This window comes from Pleuronectes platessa, chromosome 22 (genome assembly GCF_947347685.1).
Source record: "Pleuronectes platessa chromosome 22, fPlePla1.1, whole genome shotgun sequence".
Classification (NCBI taxonomy): Eukaryota; Metazoa; Chordata; class Actinopteri; order Pleuronectiformes; family Pleuronectidae; genus Pleuronectes; species Pleuronectes platessa.
The window spans coordinates 1,039,931-1,055,162 of record NC_070647.1 but is presented as its reverse complement, the minus strand read 5'-3'; the positions used below and the strand labels follow the sequence as shown (position 1 = coordinate 1,055,162).

Genomic DNA, 15,232 nt, shown 5'->3' with positions numbered 1-15,232 from the left:
AAAAACAAGTGAAGTGCACAGGGTCCAGTTATAAAGAGTATGCCAGTTTGAACAGGTGAGTTTTGAGTTGAGACTTGAATGATGTGATGGAGTCTGATTGTCTAGACCCCAACTTTTCCGTGTGAGGTAGAGTAAGCATCTTTCAGACCCTGTTTTGCGCAAGATTTGAATCAGGCCCCTGGTCACAGAAAAGCAACATTTCATCATGGAAGAGATGTGAGCCTTTAAGTTCACATCAAGTTTTCAAGCCGCTGATTAGCTACACTAATTCCCTTCCATTCTAATGGTTTTTAGTTGAAGGTCAAAGTCTGCATGAATGGAGTTGAGGCCACCTTTCAGTCAGGTGACAAGGAAAAATAAAACACGACTAAAGCAAGGCATCAAGGAGACAAAAGCAGATATATCAACAGAGACTGCACAGGCAGTCCCTATAGATAGTTGCCTAGTTAATGGCGAATATTTATTCATACACTGGTTAACTGCAACTTTTTAAACCGTGATTGTGTATTTCATAAGAATCACATCAATAGACATTGACAGATTGTTATACTGCTATTGAAGAAAAGTATATCTCTCTGGTAGAGTGTCAGATGAGCTTAATAAATCCAATACTCGCTTTGAAGACTCAGCTGTAAAGTGCACTCTGCCTCCAGAGGACTGTGTCTAAACTAGACACAGCAGCCTGCACTTTTATCTCTCTCTTCTGATTATCTCCGTAAGCTTGACATGATTCTTGTATAGATTGTTAAAGAGGTTATTGGTGTTTAGAGTCTGTTGTGTTGCATAAAGTTACAAAATGTTGGTCCATGTCAGATAACCTCCATTAAGAGAGTCGCATACTAAATATCAGATGCTGCCTTTAATACCTCTCTGTGATATGTATGTTGCTGATTGATACTTCTCTGATCATTTGCACCAGAAACATTCAGCCACAACTCACAAAAACATACACAAACTTAACAAATTTGTCACATTTTCCCAACAATCCATTTCTTTGTTTTATTTTCCCTCCAGGTGAAAACTCAGAGCAGAGTCCCCTGAAGAGGAAATTCAAGTCCAAAGTTCTGGCCCACTACCCTAAGAATATTGAGTGGAACCCATTCGACCAGGATGCTGTCAATATGGTAGGTTGCTGCCATAGTGTAAAATGACGAGTGCTGTGCCCTTTCTAATCCTGCTTGTGCGGAATAGGCTCTTTGCTTGGACTGTGGTTATGATCTGTAGATGGTCTGTCACCATTTGATGTGTTTGCTGCCCAACTCTACCTTCTTCTGTGGTCTGCTCCTGACACTTATCATAGACAATCTCAATCTCATTTAAAATACTTTTTGACTGCAGGGTCTTCATTCTGTTTAAAGTTGACCCCATGGTGGTCAAGGGACTTCTGGTAGGCCTTCTTGTTACTCCCTTGGCTGTGGCTGAGGGGTAGAGCGGTTGTCCTCTATTCAGAAGGTCGGCAGTTCGGTCCTTGTCTTCCCTACCTGGATGGCGAAGTGTCCTTGGGCAAGATTGGCCCTCATAGAAAAAAATGTGCTGCTAATAAATGTACTGTATGAATGTGTGTGTGAATAGTGGAATGTCAAACTGTACTGTAAAGTGATTTGAGTGGTCTAGAAAAGCAATATATACATACAAACCATTTACCATATCTTATTGAAAACCTGCTGGGCCTCTCCACTCCTCTTATTTGGCTTTCAAACGCTTAAGCACCACAGGCACCACTGTGGCGTGACTCCTCTTCAGTCCCTCAATGATCTCAGATATAAATACGATATTTGTAAAGGACAGTAAGCAAATATAACACCATTTTAATAATACTACATAAGTAACTTTACTGCCTGCTATTAGCATAATTTACAAGGCCCTACTATTAAAAATTGCTAACCATTATTATTTATGCCTTAACTAGAAATCGTTAAAAAAAGCCAGAATCTTTGTCACAATCAGCATCCTCCCTGTAGTTGTCGTGGAGGGCTCCCTGAGGTGCTGGCTAAAGCCTGAAACATGCTTCTGCGTTTTCATGGGCCCGTAAGCGCATGAGCCCTTCCGGGTCCCTTACGTGCTTATGTATCCCTTTTTATGTGCTGACGGGCGTCGCCCCACTTTTCTAAAATTTACGGCAAAGCTCCGCAAGCTCACTCAGCCCGCAAGGCTGTGATTGGTCTGCTCTACATCCCTTCTGGAGCTGCATTTCCGGTTTCATGCCCCATAATACAGGCAGAAACAACGGGAGATTTAGAAGAATGAATATGGACCAAATAGAAGAGCGTTTGGCAGAAGAGATCCGAAAGTATGTCCACTTGTATAACCTGTCACTGACTGGCGTATTTGTCCGCCTGAAAAAGGCTACAAGGAGCCGCAGTAGCTATGTAAATAAACAATCGATGAAGAAGAAAGAAGGCGTCTCTCAGGTCGTCTTCGACAAAAAGCATTACTCCGCCTAGTGTTCTGGCGCGGAATTGCTTTGTAAGACGCGCAACGGTTGGGGAAGCATGAATGACAACGAGTCTTGCGCCACAGCGGCGTGAAAAGACGCAGATGCAGTCGCAGAAGCATGTTTCAGGCTTAAGAGCACCAGAATAGTGGCACAAGGTCGTTTTTGCTGAAATGTTTGCCCTATTTAAGATTTTTCTATCGAGTTCAGTTCATCAAGCAAATATTTGTCCCAGGGCCAGGAACACAAACAATGGGATGACTTGCATATTCTTATCATAACTAACCAATCACCAGCTCTTTTACCTAAACCAACCTAACCAACAAAGACAAGGGGTTCTAGCCAATCAGAAACAGGCACAATCTTTGGTTCTTCCTTTAAATATCTTGGCTTGCAGCACATGACTGAATGATGCAGACCAGAGGCGATATAAGACTATACCACTGTGTGTGGCTGTGGGTTTTGCTCACTGACGATTGAGGCCACTGCCTATTATTCCACCAGCTCTGCTAAATAATTCAGCCCTGGGTCTCAACTTACATCATGGAAACATGCCATCATGCTGTAGTGCTGTGACTAAAACCTGACCCCCAAATGATTGTGAGCTGTTGATGGTTCTCTCCTTCTCCTTTCTACCTCCTTCATCATACCTCCATCACACCCTGAGCACATCATCGTCTCTTCCTTTCTTGAGAAATCCCAGAACATACAATTACATCATGCTTTTTTTTTGTAGTTTTTCCTTACTCTTGTTGAGGGTTAAGGGCAGAGGATTTCACACCTTAACCCTATGATACAAATTGTGATTTGTGAATATGGACTATAGAAATAAATTTGATTGATTGATCGATCATGCATTCCCTAGTCCTAAACTCAAACCTAAACCATTACAACTAAATACCACATCCTCATCTTTACTTTAACCTTAACCTGATTCTAAACTGAAACTAAGAACCAAATCTGATCCCTTGCACAGCCAGTTAAGGGTATGTCAGAAAGTGAGGACCATCCAAAATGTTGTCACACAGTAAAACTGATGCTCGTTCTCTTTCTTCTCGTTCTCTTTTCTTTCTTAAAAAAAGGCAGATCCGACTGCCTTCACCATAGGTAGTTTTTTCTTTTTAAATAGCTCACGGCACCGGGAGTTTGCGGTCACCACACTGCCTGCCACCGGAGCTAGCTAACAGTGATTATCATTCCAGATAATTCGCTCCCCTTTAGCACACCAAGCTGCAAAGCTTCCCTCCATCTCGCAACTTGGCGATGCCCATCGCCTGTGCACCTGTGGAAATAAAATCTCGAGCACACATGCTCACGGCGCTATCAGCAACGCTAGCTCATGCGTGACTACGCTCGTTTCACAGCGATGTGTCTCCGCCGACGACTAGCACGCCAAGCTAGCCTCTCTGAGAGGGACCCGATCCTTTCCAGTGCGTCTACCGAGGAACCCCAACCCGGTGTGGACAAGGAGGACAGAGATTCGGCACTGGGGCTCCGCGCTGGATTTGCTGGACCCGCTAACTGAGCCACCCGTCATGTTGAATTATGAGGAGGAGGATGAATCCGACGGCGAGGATCGCCGTCGCTTCCAATCTTCCATGACTGAGCGAGCTTATAAAGCAGCGGCTTTGACAGTGAGGGCTCTCAGTGTCACCTCCATGTTGTCAGCTTGCCAAGCGGAGCTTTTTGACAACATAGCCGACGTGCCCGAATGTTCCGCGTGGGACGAGCTCACCGCAATCGCGGATTTTTGCACTGATTAATTTCGCTGTTAAGGCGGCGGGGAAGTTCATGTCGATGTTGGTGTTACCACAGAGGACGAGATTGCTGAATCTGACCAATCTGTCCAATAGAGAAAAGGAGGACATCCTGGACATGCCTATTGTCCCCGAGGGTGTCTTCGGCTCCGCTCTCGCCTCAATGCAAAAGCGCTGCGAGGCGAAGAAAAAAGAGGATGAGGCTCTTAAGCTCTGCCTTCCGAGGAAAACACCTGCCGTGGCGCATCCGCCCCCCAGGCAGGCTATCGCTCACTTTTCCTCGAGGAGTGCCCCTCCTGCTTTCCGCATCCCGAAGCGCCCCAGGGCTCAACCGGGTGCGAACACCAACGGCCCCCCGGACACCAAGCCCGCTTGGCTGAGAAAGCCCTCCTATTCCCCGTAAACTCAGGCTGCTCAACCGGGCCCGTCACCCAGTCAGCAGGCCAGGCGGAAGAGGAAGGCAACTTAGCGGTCAACCCCCGCGAGCGGAGCTGCCACCCGTTCCCTGTTCCCTGGCAGTCCAGCTATCCCTTGTGTTAGGGGAGAAATGACCCAGTGCCACCCATCCCTCTCGGCGACGCTTGGGCCAAGCGCTCAGTTTGTGAGTCCCAGTCAAGAGGCGAAGAGACATGTTTCAGATTTGGGATTGTTCAACACCACATCAATGTCTGACAAGCACTCACTAAAACAGTTTGTGTTAATAAATCCAGGCTCACAGCCGAGGGCGCAGGTTTACAAAAACACAAAAAAACTAAAACTAAAAAACACAGAGGTGCAGAGCACACTGTTGTCCCCCATAAAACCACAAGGGAGAAGCAGCGTCCCACCTGTGGTGAAACATACCGTTCCGTTCGTCCCGAGCCTATCAGACCGCGCATGCGCAGTAATACTCGGAAGTGTACAGCTGGTACGGGCCCCCAGAGATCGTCTGTTTCAGACAGAGCTTCACTCCCCCCTAACTTTGAGGTTAGAGAGTTGGAAAGCAATTCACCACAATGCCCCCCCCCCCCCCCCCCCCTCAGGGAGTGGAGTATACGCGTGGCCACTTATCTGGACAACTGGCTGCTGCTGGCGCTCTCAAAGCAAGAGGCTGCGGCGCACACAGGCATTGTGCTGACACACCTGGCCGATCTGGATTTTGTGGTGAACAGGGAAAAGAGCGTGTTAACACAGAGACAGGACATTGCCTTTCTGGGTCTCACGTTAAATTCACTCACCTACACGGCTCACCTATCAGCCCAGAGAGTGTACACTTTCAGGTCCACTCTCTCTCATTTTGCCATAACATGTCGGGTCACGTACGGACTGTGCCTCAGGTTACTGGGACTGATGGCCTCAACAATATTGGTGGTGAGGCTGGACAGGCTGTACATGAGAGATTTCCCTGATTGCTCCATATTTGTTTGTAAACAATTTCATAAATCATTACTGCTATGTAAAGGTTAAATTGTCATGTCTAACAGTGTTAGTAGCCTCTTAAAAAGAGTGTAGTCCAATAGGGTATTCTGCTTCTCTTTCCACAGACCCACTGATACTGAAGATGAGCCCAAAAAACACACACACATACACACACACCCACACACACACTTTTCACCAGAATAGCAAACCAAAAGCATGCTCATCAAAATAATAGAAATGATAGCTGGAGCTGGAATGGTCAAGATGATATACTCATAACAATTGTGGAATTGACAATAGTCTGCTCTGAGGTGGTGATTGACCACTGTTTCCTCTCTTTGCAGCTGTGTATGCCTAAAGGACTGTCGTTCCTGACGCAGGCAGATCCACGTGATCCTCAGTTTCACTCCTTCATCATCACCAGGGAAGATGGTTCTCGAACTTATGGCTTCGTCCACACCTTCTATGAGGAGGTTACAAGCCCGCAGATCTGCTCTGCCATGCAGACCCTCCACGAGATGCACAATGCAGAGCATGTCTCCACCAACCACCATTCCTCCTCCTCTTCCTCCTCCTCCAGCATTGACTCTCTGACCAGCAGTTTAGACGAGGCTGACTCCCCCCCCTTCTCATCCATCTTACCCTCATCTCGGGCAGCAGGTGGCTATGACTCGTCACGGGACACCCTCTATGTGTCCAAAGCTTTGTGTCTGGTCACTACCATGCCATTCATGTATGCATGCCGCAACTTCCTGTCACAGCTGCACAGGGCTGTTACAGCAGCCACTGCCCCCCCACTACCCCTTGAGAGCTACATTCACAATATCCTATATGAGGTGCCACTGCCTGCCCCAGGCCGAACGCTCAAGTTCCACGGTGTTTATGAGCCCATCGTGTGCCAGAGGCCTGGGCTTGAGGAGCTGCCACTTGCTGACTTTCCCCTTTCAGAGGCTTTCAGCCTGCTGGGAGTCGAAAATCTGGTCCAGGTGTTCACCTGCAACCTGCTGGAGATGCAGATCCTCCTCTGCTCACGGGGTAAGTCTTTCACAATAATAAGAAGACTAGGTCAAAACCTTGTATATGGCTGGACTGTGTGTGGTCATTAGCAAAACAGTTTAAGACGTCACTAAATGTTAATAGATCATATCTTGTGCTCAGAAGCTTATTGATTATAGTGTTATATTAATTATGTGACATGGGTCAGCTTGTTTCAACTATTTATGTTTCTATGCTAACATACGGTATATAGTATATTAATACAGCTGCATTAATACTAAAGCTGCACTTACCTAGATGTTTGTTTGTCCTACAACTATGTATAAGTATGAAAAAAAGTAACTGAGACGTGTCCTGTTAAGGCTGCATATTAAACATTAGTCTCTTGACAGCCACTTCCAAGCTTCTGCTTTGCTCTGCTAAAATCTGCTTGGACCTGAACTGTGTTTCAAAACACAAACTACCTGTGTTCACTCGCCAATGTTGCATAAGTCTATGCTAATCGCAACCCATTACTTCTGTTTGGCTGACTGCCTCTCAATCTTAACAACATTAAAGTGTTGAATAAGTCAGTCAAATATTGGATCGTGGTCTCAGTTAGAGTTAACTAATGTATGCAAACCGGCATTATAGGAACACTGATCAATATTAGAACCCAAACCTCTGATGAAGACAAAACTGAACGTGACTTTGTAGTCTTTATCTTACTTATTCCCCCCACAGTTATTATTAGAGTTATTATAAGTTCTATGTTGGTCTATGTACGTTATGACTCGGTCAGGAAAATGCAACATAGTGTGGTGTCCCTGGAGATTCAAGGTCTCGCCTATTTTTATTTTTTTATATATTCAAGACATAATTATTTACAATATATTCTGTTGCCTACCCATTTCAAAATACAATAACACAAATTCCTAAATATTTTTTAAAGGTTTTATTGTCTAACATGTGCAGGAGCAGAAGATCAAGAAAAACCCTATGTAAATCATATTGTTGGCATTAGCAGGTCCTCTGCAGAACCGATATCGGCCAGATAATCGGCTATTTGCATATATGATGTACATTATTACTCTACATCATTATATGCGGAAAAAGTGCCGTCATGAGTATCCACATGGGTGAGGGGCGTTACTTAATTTAAAACCCCATACTCATCTTTTTGAAGGCAGGTTTTGGTTAAACAGAATAAAGCTAATTGATGAGAAGTAATCAGATAATTGACAAGTAGAGATTTTGATCAGCATTTTTGGGCTTTTATCTGTCAATCCTCACCTGTTTACTTTTGATTTATTTCTAGGTGGTCAGAAGGTCGACCAAGTTTCTACAGGGTATTGGGTGGGGGGGGGGGGGGGGGGGGGGGAGACTGCCCTAATATAAGTGCAGAGAAGCTAGACAGCAACTCTGCCTCCTGGTCTCAAAAACGGTCATATTTATGAGAGCCGCTCCATCCAAAATTGGATCAATGCTGTCTCTATCAATCAAGACCAGGTTTTCCCCTGTACCAGTTATCTGAAAAGCCAACATTGTTGTCTGAACACTACCTCGACAACCAGTTGTGAAAGGATGACATGCAGCTGTGATACATCCGGGCGGCTGTGGCTGAGGGGTAGAGTGGTCGTCCTCCAACCTGAGGGTCGGCAGTTCGATCCCCAGTCTGACCCATCTGCATGCCTAAGTGTCCTTGGGCAAGATGCTGAACCCTGAATGGCCCCCCATAGAATAACAAAAGTGCTGCGAATAGATGCACTGTATGAATATGTGTGTGAATGGGTGAATGTAAAACTGTACTGTAAAGCGCTTTGAGTGGTCATCAAATCTAGAAAAGCGCTATATAAATACAATACCATTTACCATATCCATGGGGACAAGTCCTCTTACACAGAGTCCGCTGTGTTTCTGCAGTAGCCCAGAAGGGAACACCTGGTCTAGAGAATGCCTATCAAGTTACCTCAAGGTCACTATAGGTTCTCTATGCTTAGAAGGCATGTCCACCAATCATGCTCATTTAAAACACACACACACACACACACACACACACGAGAGGGGCGCAACCAAGGTGCGGACCATGAAATATTGGACCCGATTATATAAAGGGCAGTTTTTCTTTCAAAGATTCAGAGGAAGCAGGTGGACTAGGAGCCACAGACAGGGTAGCAAAGTAAACTAAAACATTTTCGTATTTTTGAATTTAAACATAAAGTAAAGATAAGATGTTAAAACACATTTTTTAATTTGATATAAAGGTTTTCTGCCCTTACTTCTTTGGTAAATATAAAATTAACACAGAATTTTATATTTTTTTTCACATTAACAAAAAAAGCTTCAACATTAACCCCTGTTTAGTCAGAATCAGTTAAGTAATGTAGCTGCTTAGCATTTTAACATTAGGTCAACTAGTTTCAAGTGGTCAACTACTAGTAATGATAAAGAACTCCTCAGGCTGCAACTCAGTGCTGAAGTGTTTCTTCCTCCATCACCGTATATAGTTTTAACAAGATAAAACTGCAGAAATTCTAGATTGTTATTTCAGATCTATTCCCTCATCATAATTTTGTCTTCCTCTCAGACTACCAGCGGTTGATGACAGTAGCAGAGGGCATCACTACCTTGCTGTTTCCTTTTCAGTGGCAGCATGTCTATGTTCCTATCCTGCCAGCCTCCCTCCTCCACTTCCTGGATGCTCCTGTTCCCTACTTAATGGGCCTGCAGTCAAAAGAATGCACAGACCGCTCCACACTGGAACTTCCTCAGGAGGTACGCAGTCAACCTCCTTGGTTTTGATTACTCATGGCATGGAGCTCATGTTTTCATTTCTTTGTCCGTCTATCTGTGCGTTAGCAGGATTGCACAAAAATGACTGGATGGATTACGACTTGGTCAAGAGACATGATCTGGGTTTCAGTGTTTTCTTGCCTGAGAGGGCTGAATTGCATGCCACATGCTCTACTTTAGCTGAAACTATGAGGTCAGACTGTCTGCGTGGATGGTAACAACTTATTCCACAGAGTGAGGGAGCATGTACCAATCAATCAAATGTTATTTGGATAGCCCATATACACAAATCTCAATTTGATTCACCGAGCTTAACAAGGTGCAAATTAGGGATGCACCGATTTATCGGCCGAACATCGGTAGCGGCCGATATTCGCCTCGTTTACTGATATCGGCTTATCGGTAATAAACTTGACTTTCACCGATATCATTGGCCGATGTTCATATTTGTGGTAAAACCGCTGGGCACGTGCCGCGGCTGGGGAGCAGTCGCTCCGTCGCCCTCCTCTCCGCGCCGCCGGAGGCTCAGTGTGCGGCACCGGGAGGTCCTCATCCGGTGGTACCTCACGGCGTCACTGGTGCGGGAGCTTTCTTTCTCTTGGACCACGAGGCGGTGTCCATCGCCGGCGCGGAAGGCGGGCCGTTGGAGGGGACCGGGTACGCGGTCAGCGAAGGCCACTCTGGACGCGTGTCGGGCCCTTCTCGCGGATCACCTCAGCTACGGCGACCGCTGGGGGAACCCTCTGTTCGCGCGGGGGGCACCCTGCGGTGCGCCTCGGCTGGCGCCTAGCAGCTGACTGAGAACTGGTGCGGACCAGAGGAATCCGACTGTTTAATTAAAACAAGCATCGCGAAGGGCCACGGTGGGTGTTGACGCGATGTGATTTCTGCCCGACACTCAAAACAGGTAAAACTGAGGAGGGCTTGTTAAGTTATCTTGACTCACGCAGTGTAACTTGGCGTAAAAAGTATGAGCGTAGCGTCTGTTTAAGTACTTTATTCTCATGTGCATCGGCTCTATTCATCCGTCTCATGCACAGGTAACAAGGGTATTGACAACATACGTCATACACACAGAAGCCGTAACACATCTAATAAACGGGCAATACTGCTACCGTAAATCAATGAGAAGAGCGTTCTCTATAATGATACTTTAACAGGGCTGTTTTAGACAGGGTAAAAAGGTGCTGTTTTAAATTATCCTTGTGGTATTTTGACCCAAATATGTTACAGACATTTCATTAAAATCCCAAGGAACCATTTCAACTTGCGGTAAAATGGGCATAATATGTCTTTGTTAAATAAAGTTTAGTTAAATCAAAGATTGTTTCATAAATCTGATTCAATTTGTGCTCATTAAAAGATAAGAGTGATGAAGGGCTGAAATTTTTTTAAATAGTGCTTTTTATATAATGATTTAATTATTTTTCTGGCACAAAAGGGTGAATGAATAACAACAAAAAGAAAATAAACAAATATCGGTATCGGCTATCGGTCAGATTGTTATTTTAAATATCGGTATCGGCCAAGAATTTCCATATCGGTGCATCCCTAGTGCAAATCCTCTGCAAGTTAGGGATCCCACTCCCTGGACCGACTGAAGTACAATCAATTATGAATGTAACAGACCACATCCACAAAATACAAATATTTAAAACATTTTTGAGAAAAGACAGTGTGTATTCATCTTTAAAGGTTCTCTCACTATTGTCAGAGAGAGAGAAGAAGGCAGAGCAGCAATAGCAGTTGTATTGCTAGCGGTATTGCCATCAATAATAGTATATGTGGGTAGGTATGTTGTATATCTAAGCAACCTAATTGTAATCCTATGATCCACAATCAGCTGCCACCACGATCCACGATGTGGTCGCAGCCAAAATTCTAACTCTCCAACAATAAAGAACAAGGAGTCCTTATAACTTATATTGATGAGACATTAATGTTTGGAAGAGAGGGAGAAGCAAAAAGACATATGTCATGTGTACCCAGACAATTTAGGTCCATTGTAGCTTACCGAAAAGCTGCACACAGCTATGCACTGCAGCAGAGCAGCAAAACACCAACATAGAGATCTTTTATAAAAAATATTATTATTTATCCTCTGTGCGACTTGTTATAATAAAAATAGTATGAACGATATTTATAGATGTAATGTGATTACTAACGATAGCAGTGCAAGATTATAATATTAAATATTGCATAAATGCATCACAATGTGATTCATACCAGACGGTCGTTATGGGGCGAAGCAACACAGTCAGATGTTGGTACAGTCGCACTAACTAAGTATATTCTGGCTGAATGTTTTGCTGGATTTCTTGTCAATCGCTTAAGATACGACACACTTGTGTTACTTGCGTGTCTTAAACTGAAGTTCTAAAACGGAAGGTTTTTTTTTGTATTATCAGATGTGTGTATCACATATATATTGAAATATGAATATCTTTCCCTCTCCCAGGCCAACTTGTGTTTTGTGGACATTGACAACCACTACATAGAGCTTCCAGAGGATTTACCCCAGTTCCCCAACAAGACTGAGTTAATCCAGGAGCTCAGTGAGGTTCTGCTGAGCTTTGGAATTTCTGCCAACATAGGTGCCACGCCAAAAAGAACCCGTACCTGCTCCCCCAGAAAGCCCTCCACATTCAACAGGGAGTGCAAGACTGTCACCCTTCAACAACTGGAGGACGATGGGCGTAATGGTAACCTGGCAGGGGAGGAGCTCACTATGCTGGAGCTGCTTCAGGGAAATGCCACCTTGGAGAGACTGCATGCACTAACCGAACGCACCGGGGTGACAGTGGCCCGCGTGGATGCTCTTAGGGCAAGCGTTAAAGCTCAGGGGATTGACAGGCAAAGGGCTGCTGAGGAGGACGAACTAAGGAATGCCAAGCTGAATGTTCAGCTGAGGGAAGTGTTTGCCAGCCGCTTCACCACCATGTTTGCTGACTATGAAGGATTTGTCATACAGAGTGCGCCGGACCTGGAGTCCTGGCTCACCAACAGGGAGCAGATGCACAATTTCGATAAGGTAATGGAGTGAAAAACAAACACAGAAAGGGTTTAATGATGAGATTGGAGTCATTAGTGATAAAAAAAGATGCCTTTGCTTATAGATTAATGTATGTGTGTCTCTCACTGCAAAAAGAGAGGAACCATGGCCATCTGCATTCTTATGATTCTATAAGGGAGTATTTGCATTATTTGTGCAACTGTAAACAGTTTCACTTTGAAATGTTTGGTATCTTCTGGGTGATTAGTGATGACCCACATTCAGAGCAGTTAAGGTGTTTTTTGAGGAAACGCCACCCACTGCAAAATTGAAATAGGTTTGCTGTTGTTAATAGACTGGCCCTAAATTTTCACTCATTTTTACAATTAAATATGCTTGGGATAATACCAGGCTTTACCTGGAACAGACCGAGTGCTTTTTAAAATAAGACACAAGGCTTAATGTGGACATAATGTAAAGAGCCAGCTACATTTCCCCCCTTATGTTTAATGAATATATGTGCACTGCAATCTTAGTGTATCTTCTTCAATGTTAAGATTTTCCAGGTGCTCATGTGTTATCACATATTCTATAGTCTCAAAGGCTTTTACGATAGCTGCAGAAAGTGTTGTTTACATTCAATAACACACAGGAAGCAGATGAACACAGTGAATGATGAGTGGTAGGCGCTTTTTTGTGAAGTTGCTTTTATTTGTGACTAGGTCCTGTTTATATACATCTCTGGCTGTACATTTTGTATATTTGTGCATAATGTGTATCTCCGAACTTGTGTTTGACCCTGCTCCAGGCCTCATTCCTCTCAGATCAGCCCGAGCCTTACCTCCCCTTCCTCTCCCACTTCATTGAGACGCAGATGTTCGCCACCTTCATTGATAACAAGATCATGTCCCAGTGGGAGGAGAAAGAGCCACTGCTTCGTGTCTTTGATGCGCGCATCAACAAGGCTCGACTCTACAATGTGCGTGCTCCCAGCCTACGATCCTCCAACTACCAGAGATGCTCCATCCTTAGGGAGTCTGGTAAGCTCTGCAGGAAGAGGTGTTGGAATTCAAACGTGTGCTTTTTATGGTTCATTTTTAGTAGAAGCATGATTACAATGTAGGAAAAGACACTTTGCAAATTACGTTCAGATTCCATTAAACAGCAGAGTACCAGAGCCAAGCCATCAACAGTTTTTAATATTATCCTCTTCGAATGTATTATCAAATCACTGCAGTGACCGTGACTGTGCCATCAGGCGCACAGAGCACCCAGCGCACAGAGCGCACTGGAGATCACTCACAAGTAATGAAGAAACTTTCCAAATAATATCCCAGAGTGGAGCTGAGGATCCACTTATTTGAGGGAATCGGTCCGATGCTCTAAATATATAAATACTGCTGTGACGCTTGATTCTGCGTGATGGAGGCACGAGAATGGACGTATGAGGAGGAAACAAGGGTTCAGCGATGTCTGAGAAGCTGATATAGATTCTATTGATCTGGGATCTGGGATCTTTGTGCTGAACTGAGTCTAGTATCACAGATCGACAGATGAGACTGAACCATACCAGTACAAACACAAGCCTATAATGATAATTCTGTTAAATTCTATTGATTGAGGAAATCACAGCTGTCTCTGAATATAATTATCCTGCCGTTTTGGATTATTAAAATACGAACAGACAATAAAACAAGTTCCCTCAAATTCTGACAGGGTGTTTAAAGTGCACTTTAACTTATATTGTTCTGAAATATCTTTCTTAGGGATTCTTGTTGAATGCACTTTTTTGTTCCTTTGAGCTCTGTTTTGAAGGGTCTTTGAGAACTAGGCCACAGTAGGAAGGCCTACCTCGTTTATTTTAATTTGTTAAACGCTTATCAGTGCGGTTGCTTGGTCTAAAAAGTAGAAAGTTTGCTGAATGTAACTTGATTGTGATTTTCCCCTTTTTGCATGCAGATAAAAAAAAATATATAAGAGTCTACTTGAATCTGTATACTGGTGCCATTTTTGCAACAAAGGGTTGAATATAACATTTGTACAGTGATCAAGAGGAGATTAAAAAATTCTCGAGATATATATCATGTATGTGATCTATCCACCCCGAGATGTTCACTACATTGTCTTTATTTCCATGTTGTGATGTGTATATTTGCGCATGTCATCTGTCTGTGACACATGAGTTGATTTTTCAGAAGATGGTGTATGCAGCTACCCGTTTACCCACACCAAACAGTAGTCAGCCTTTTCCTTTACCTGCCCTCTACTGTGGCCAGGACATCCTCTCACTATACCAATGGAGAATAATGCTGCAGCTCCTGTTGAATTCAACTGTTGCAAAACAAGATCAGTGGATCAGGGAAAGAGTTTTTTAACAATGTCCCCATTTGCTTTGTTTTCTTTGCTTTGCTAACACACTTTGTTTGTTTGTTAACGAACTGCTCATGTCCGTCAGCCTTTCAGACTTTGTAGTCATGACAGCACTGTGTAAATCCAAGTGAAAGGACATTTTTTTTACATTAGAAAGGATAAAAGTTTTTTCATCAAATATAATATATTACAAAGATGAACAAGCAGAGGCTGAGATCCATCTATTTTTATCATAGATACAAACACTCCTTTTTTGTCACAGCTCCAGTTTATCACACAAGCATTCTGTTAAAAATGTTTGGCATGGGCTGACAACCAGTTTTTAACGTTTGCAAACTACTATGGAATTTGCCCAATTTTCGATACAACGATGAACATTCACCTTAGATTTGAGGTGTTCTTTTCCCGCTGAAAGTTCATTGAGATATTACAGTATTGTCTTATATTGTCCCCACTGAAGCAACTATGTTTGAGTATTCTTACTCCTAGTGTTGTCTGAAAGTATTTTATATG

At 43.8% G+C, this 15,232-nt stretch overlaps 1 protein-coding gene across 3 annotated transcripts in view; it reads left to right on the top strand.

The window, feature by feature from the left end:
* Positions 1-15,232, top strand: part of dennd5b (DENN/MADD domain containing 5B) — a 50,160-nt gene that overhangs the window by 13,812 nt on the left and 21,116 nt on the right. For all 3 annotated transcript variants that reach the window (XM_053415285.1, XM_053415284.1, XM_053415286.1), the window contains 5 exons: positions 1,015-1,124; positions 5,934-6,624; positions 9,152-9,339; positions 11,816-12,388; positions 13,158-13,389. In XM_053415285.1, coding sequence (XP_053271260.1) covers positions 1,015-1,124; positions 5,934-6,624; positions 9,152-9,339; positions 11,816-12,388; positions 13,158-13,389 — 1,794 coding nt within the window. The remainder of the gene's footprint in view (positions 1-1,014; positions 1,125-5,933; positions 6,625-9,151; positions 9,340-11,815; positions 12,389-13,157; positions 13,390-15,232) is intronic.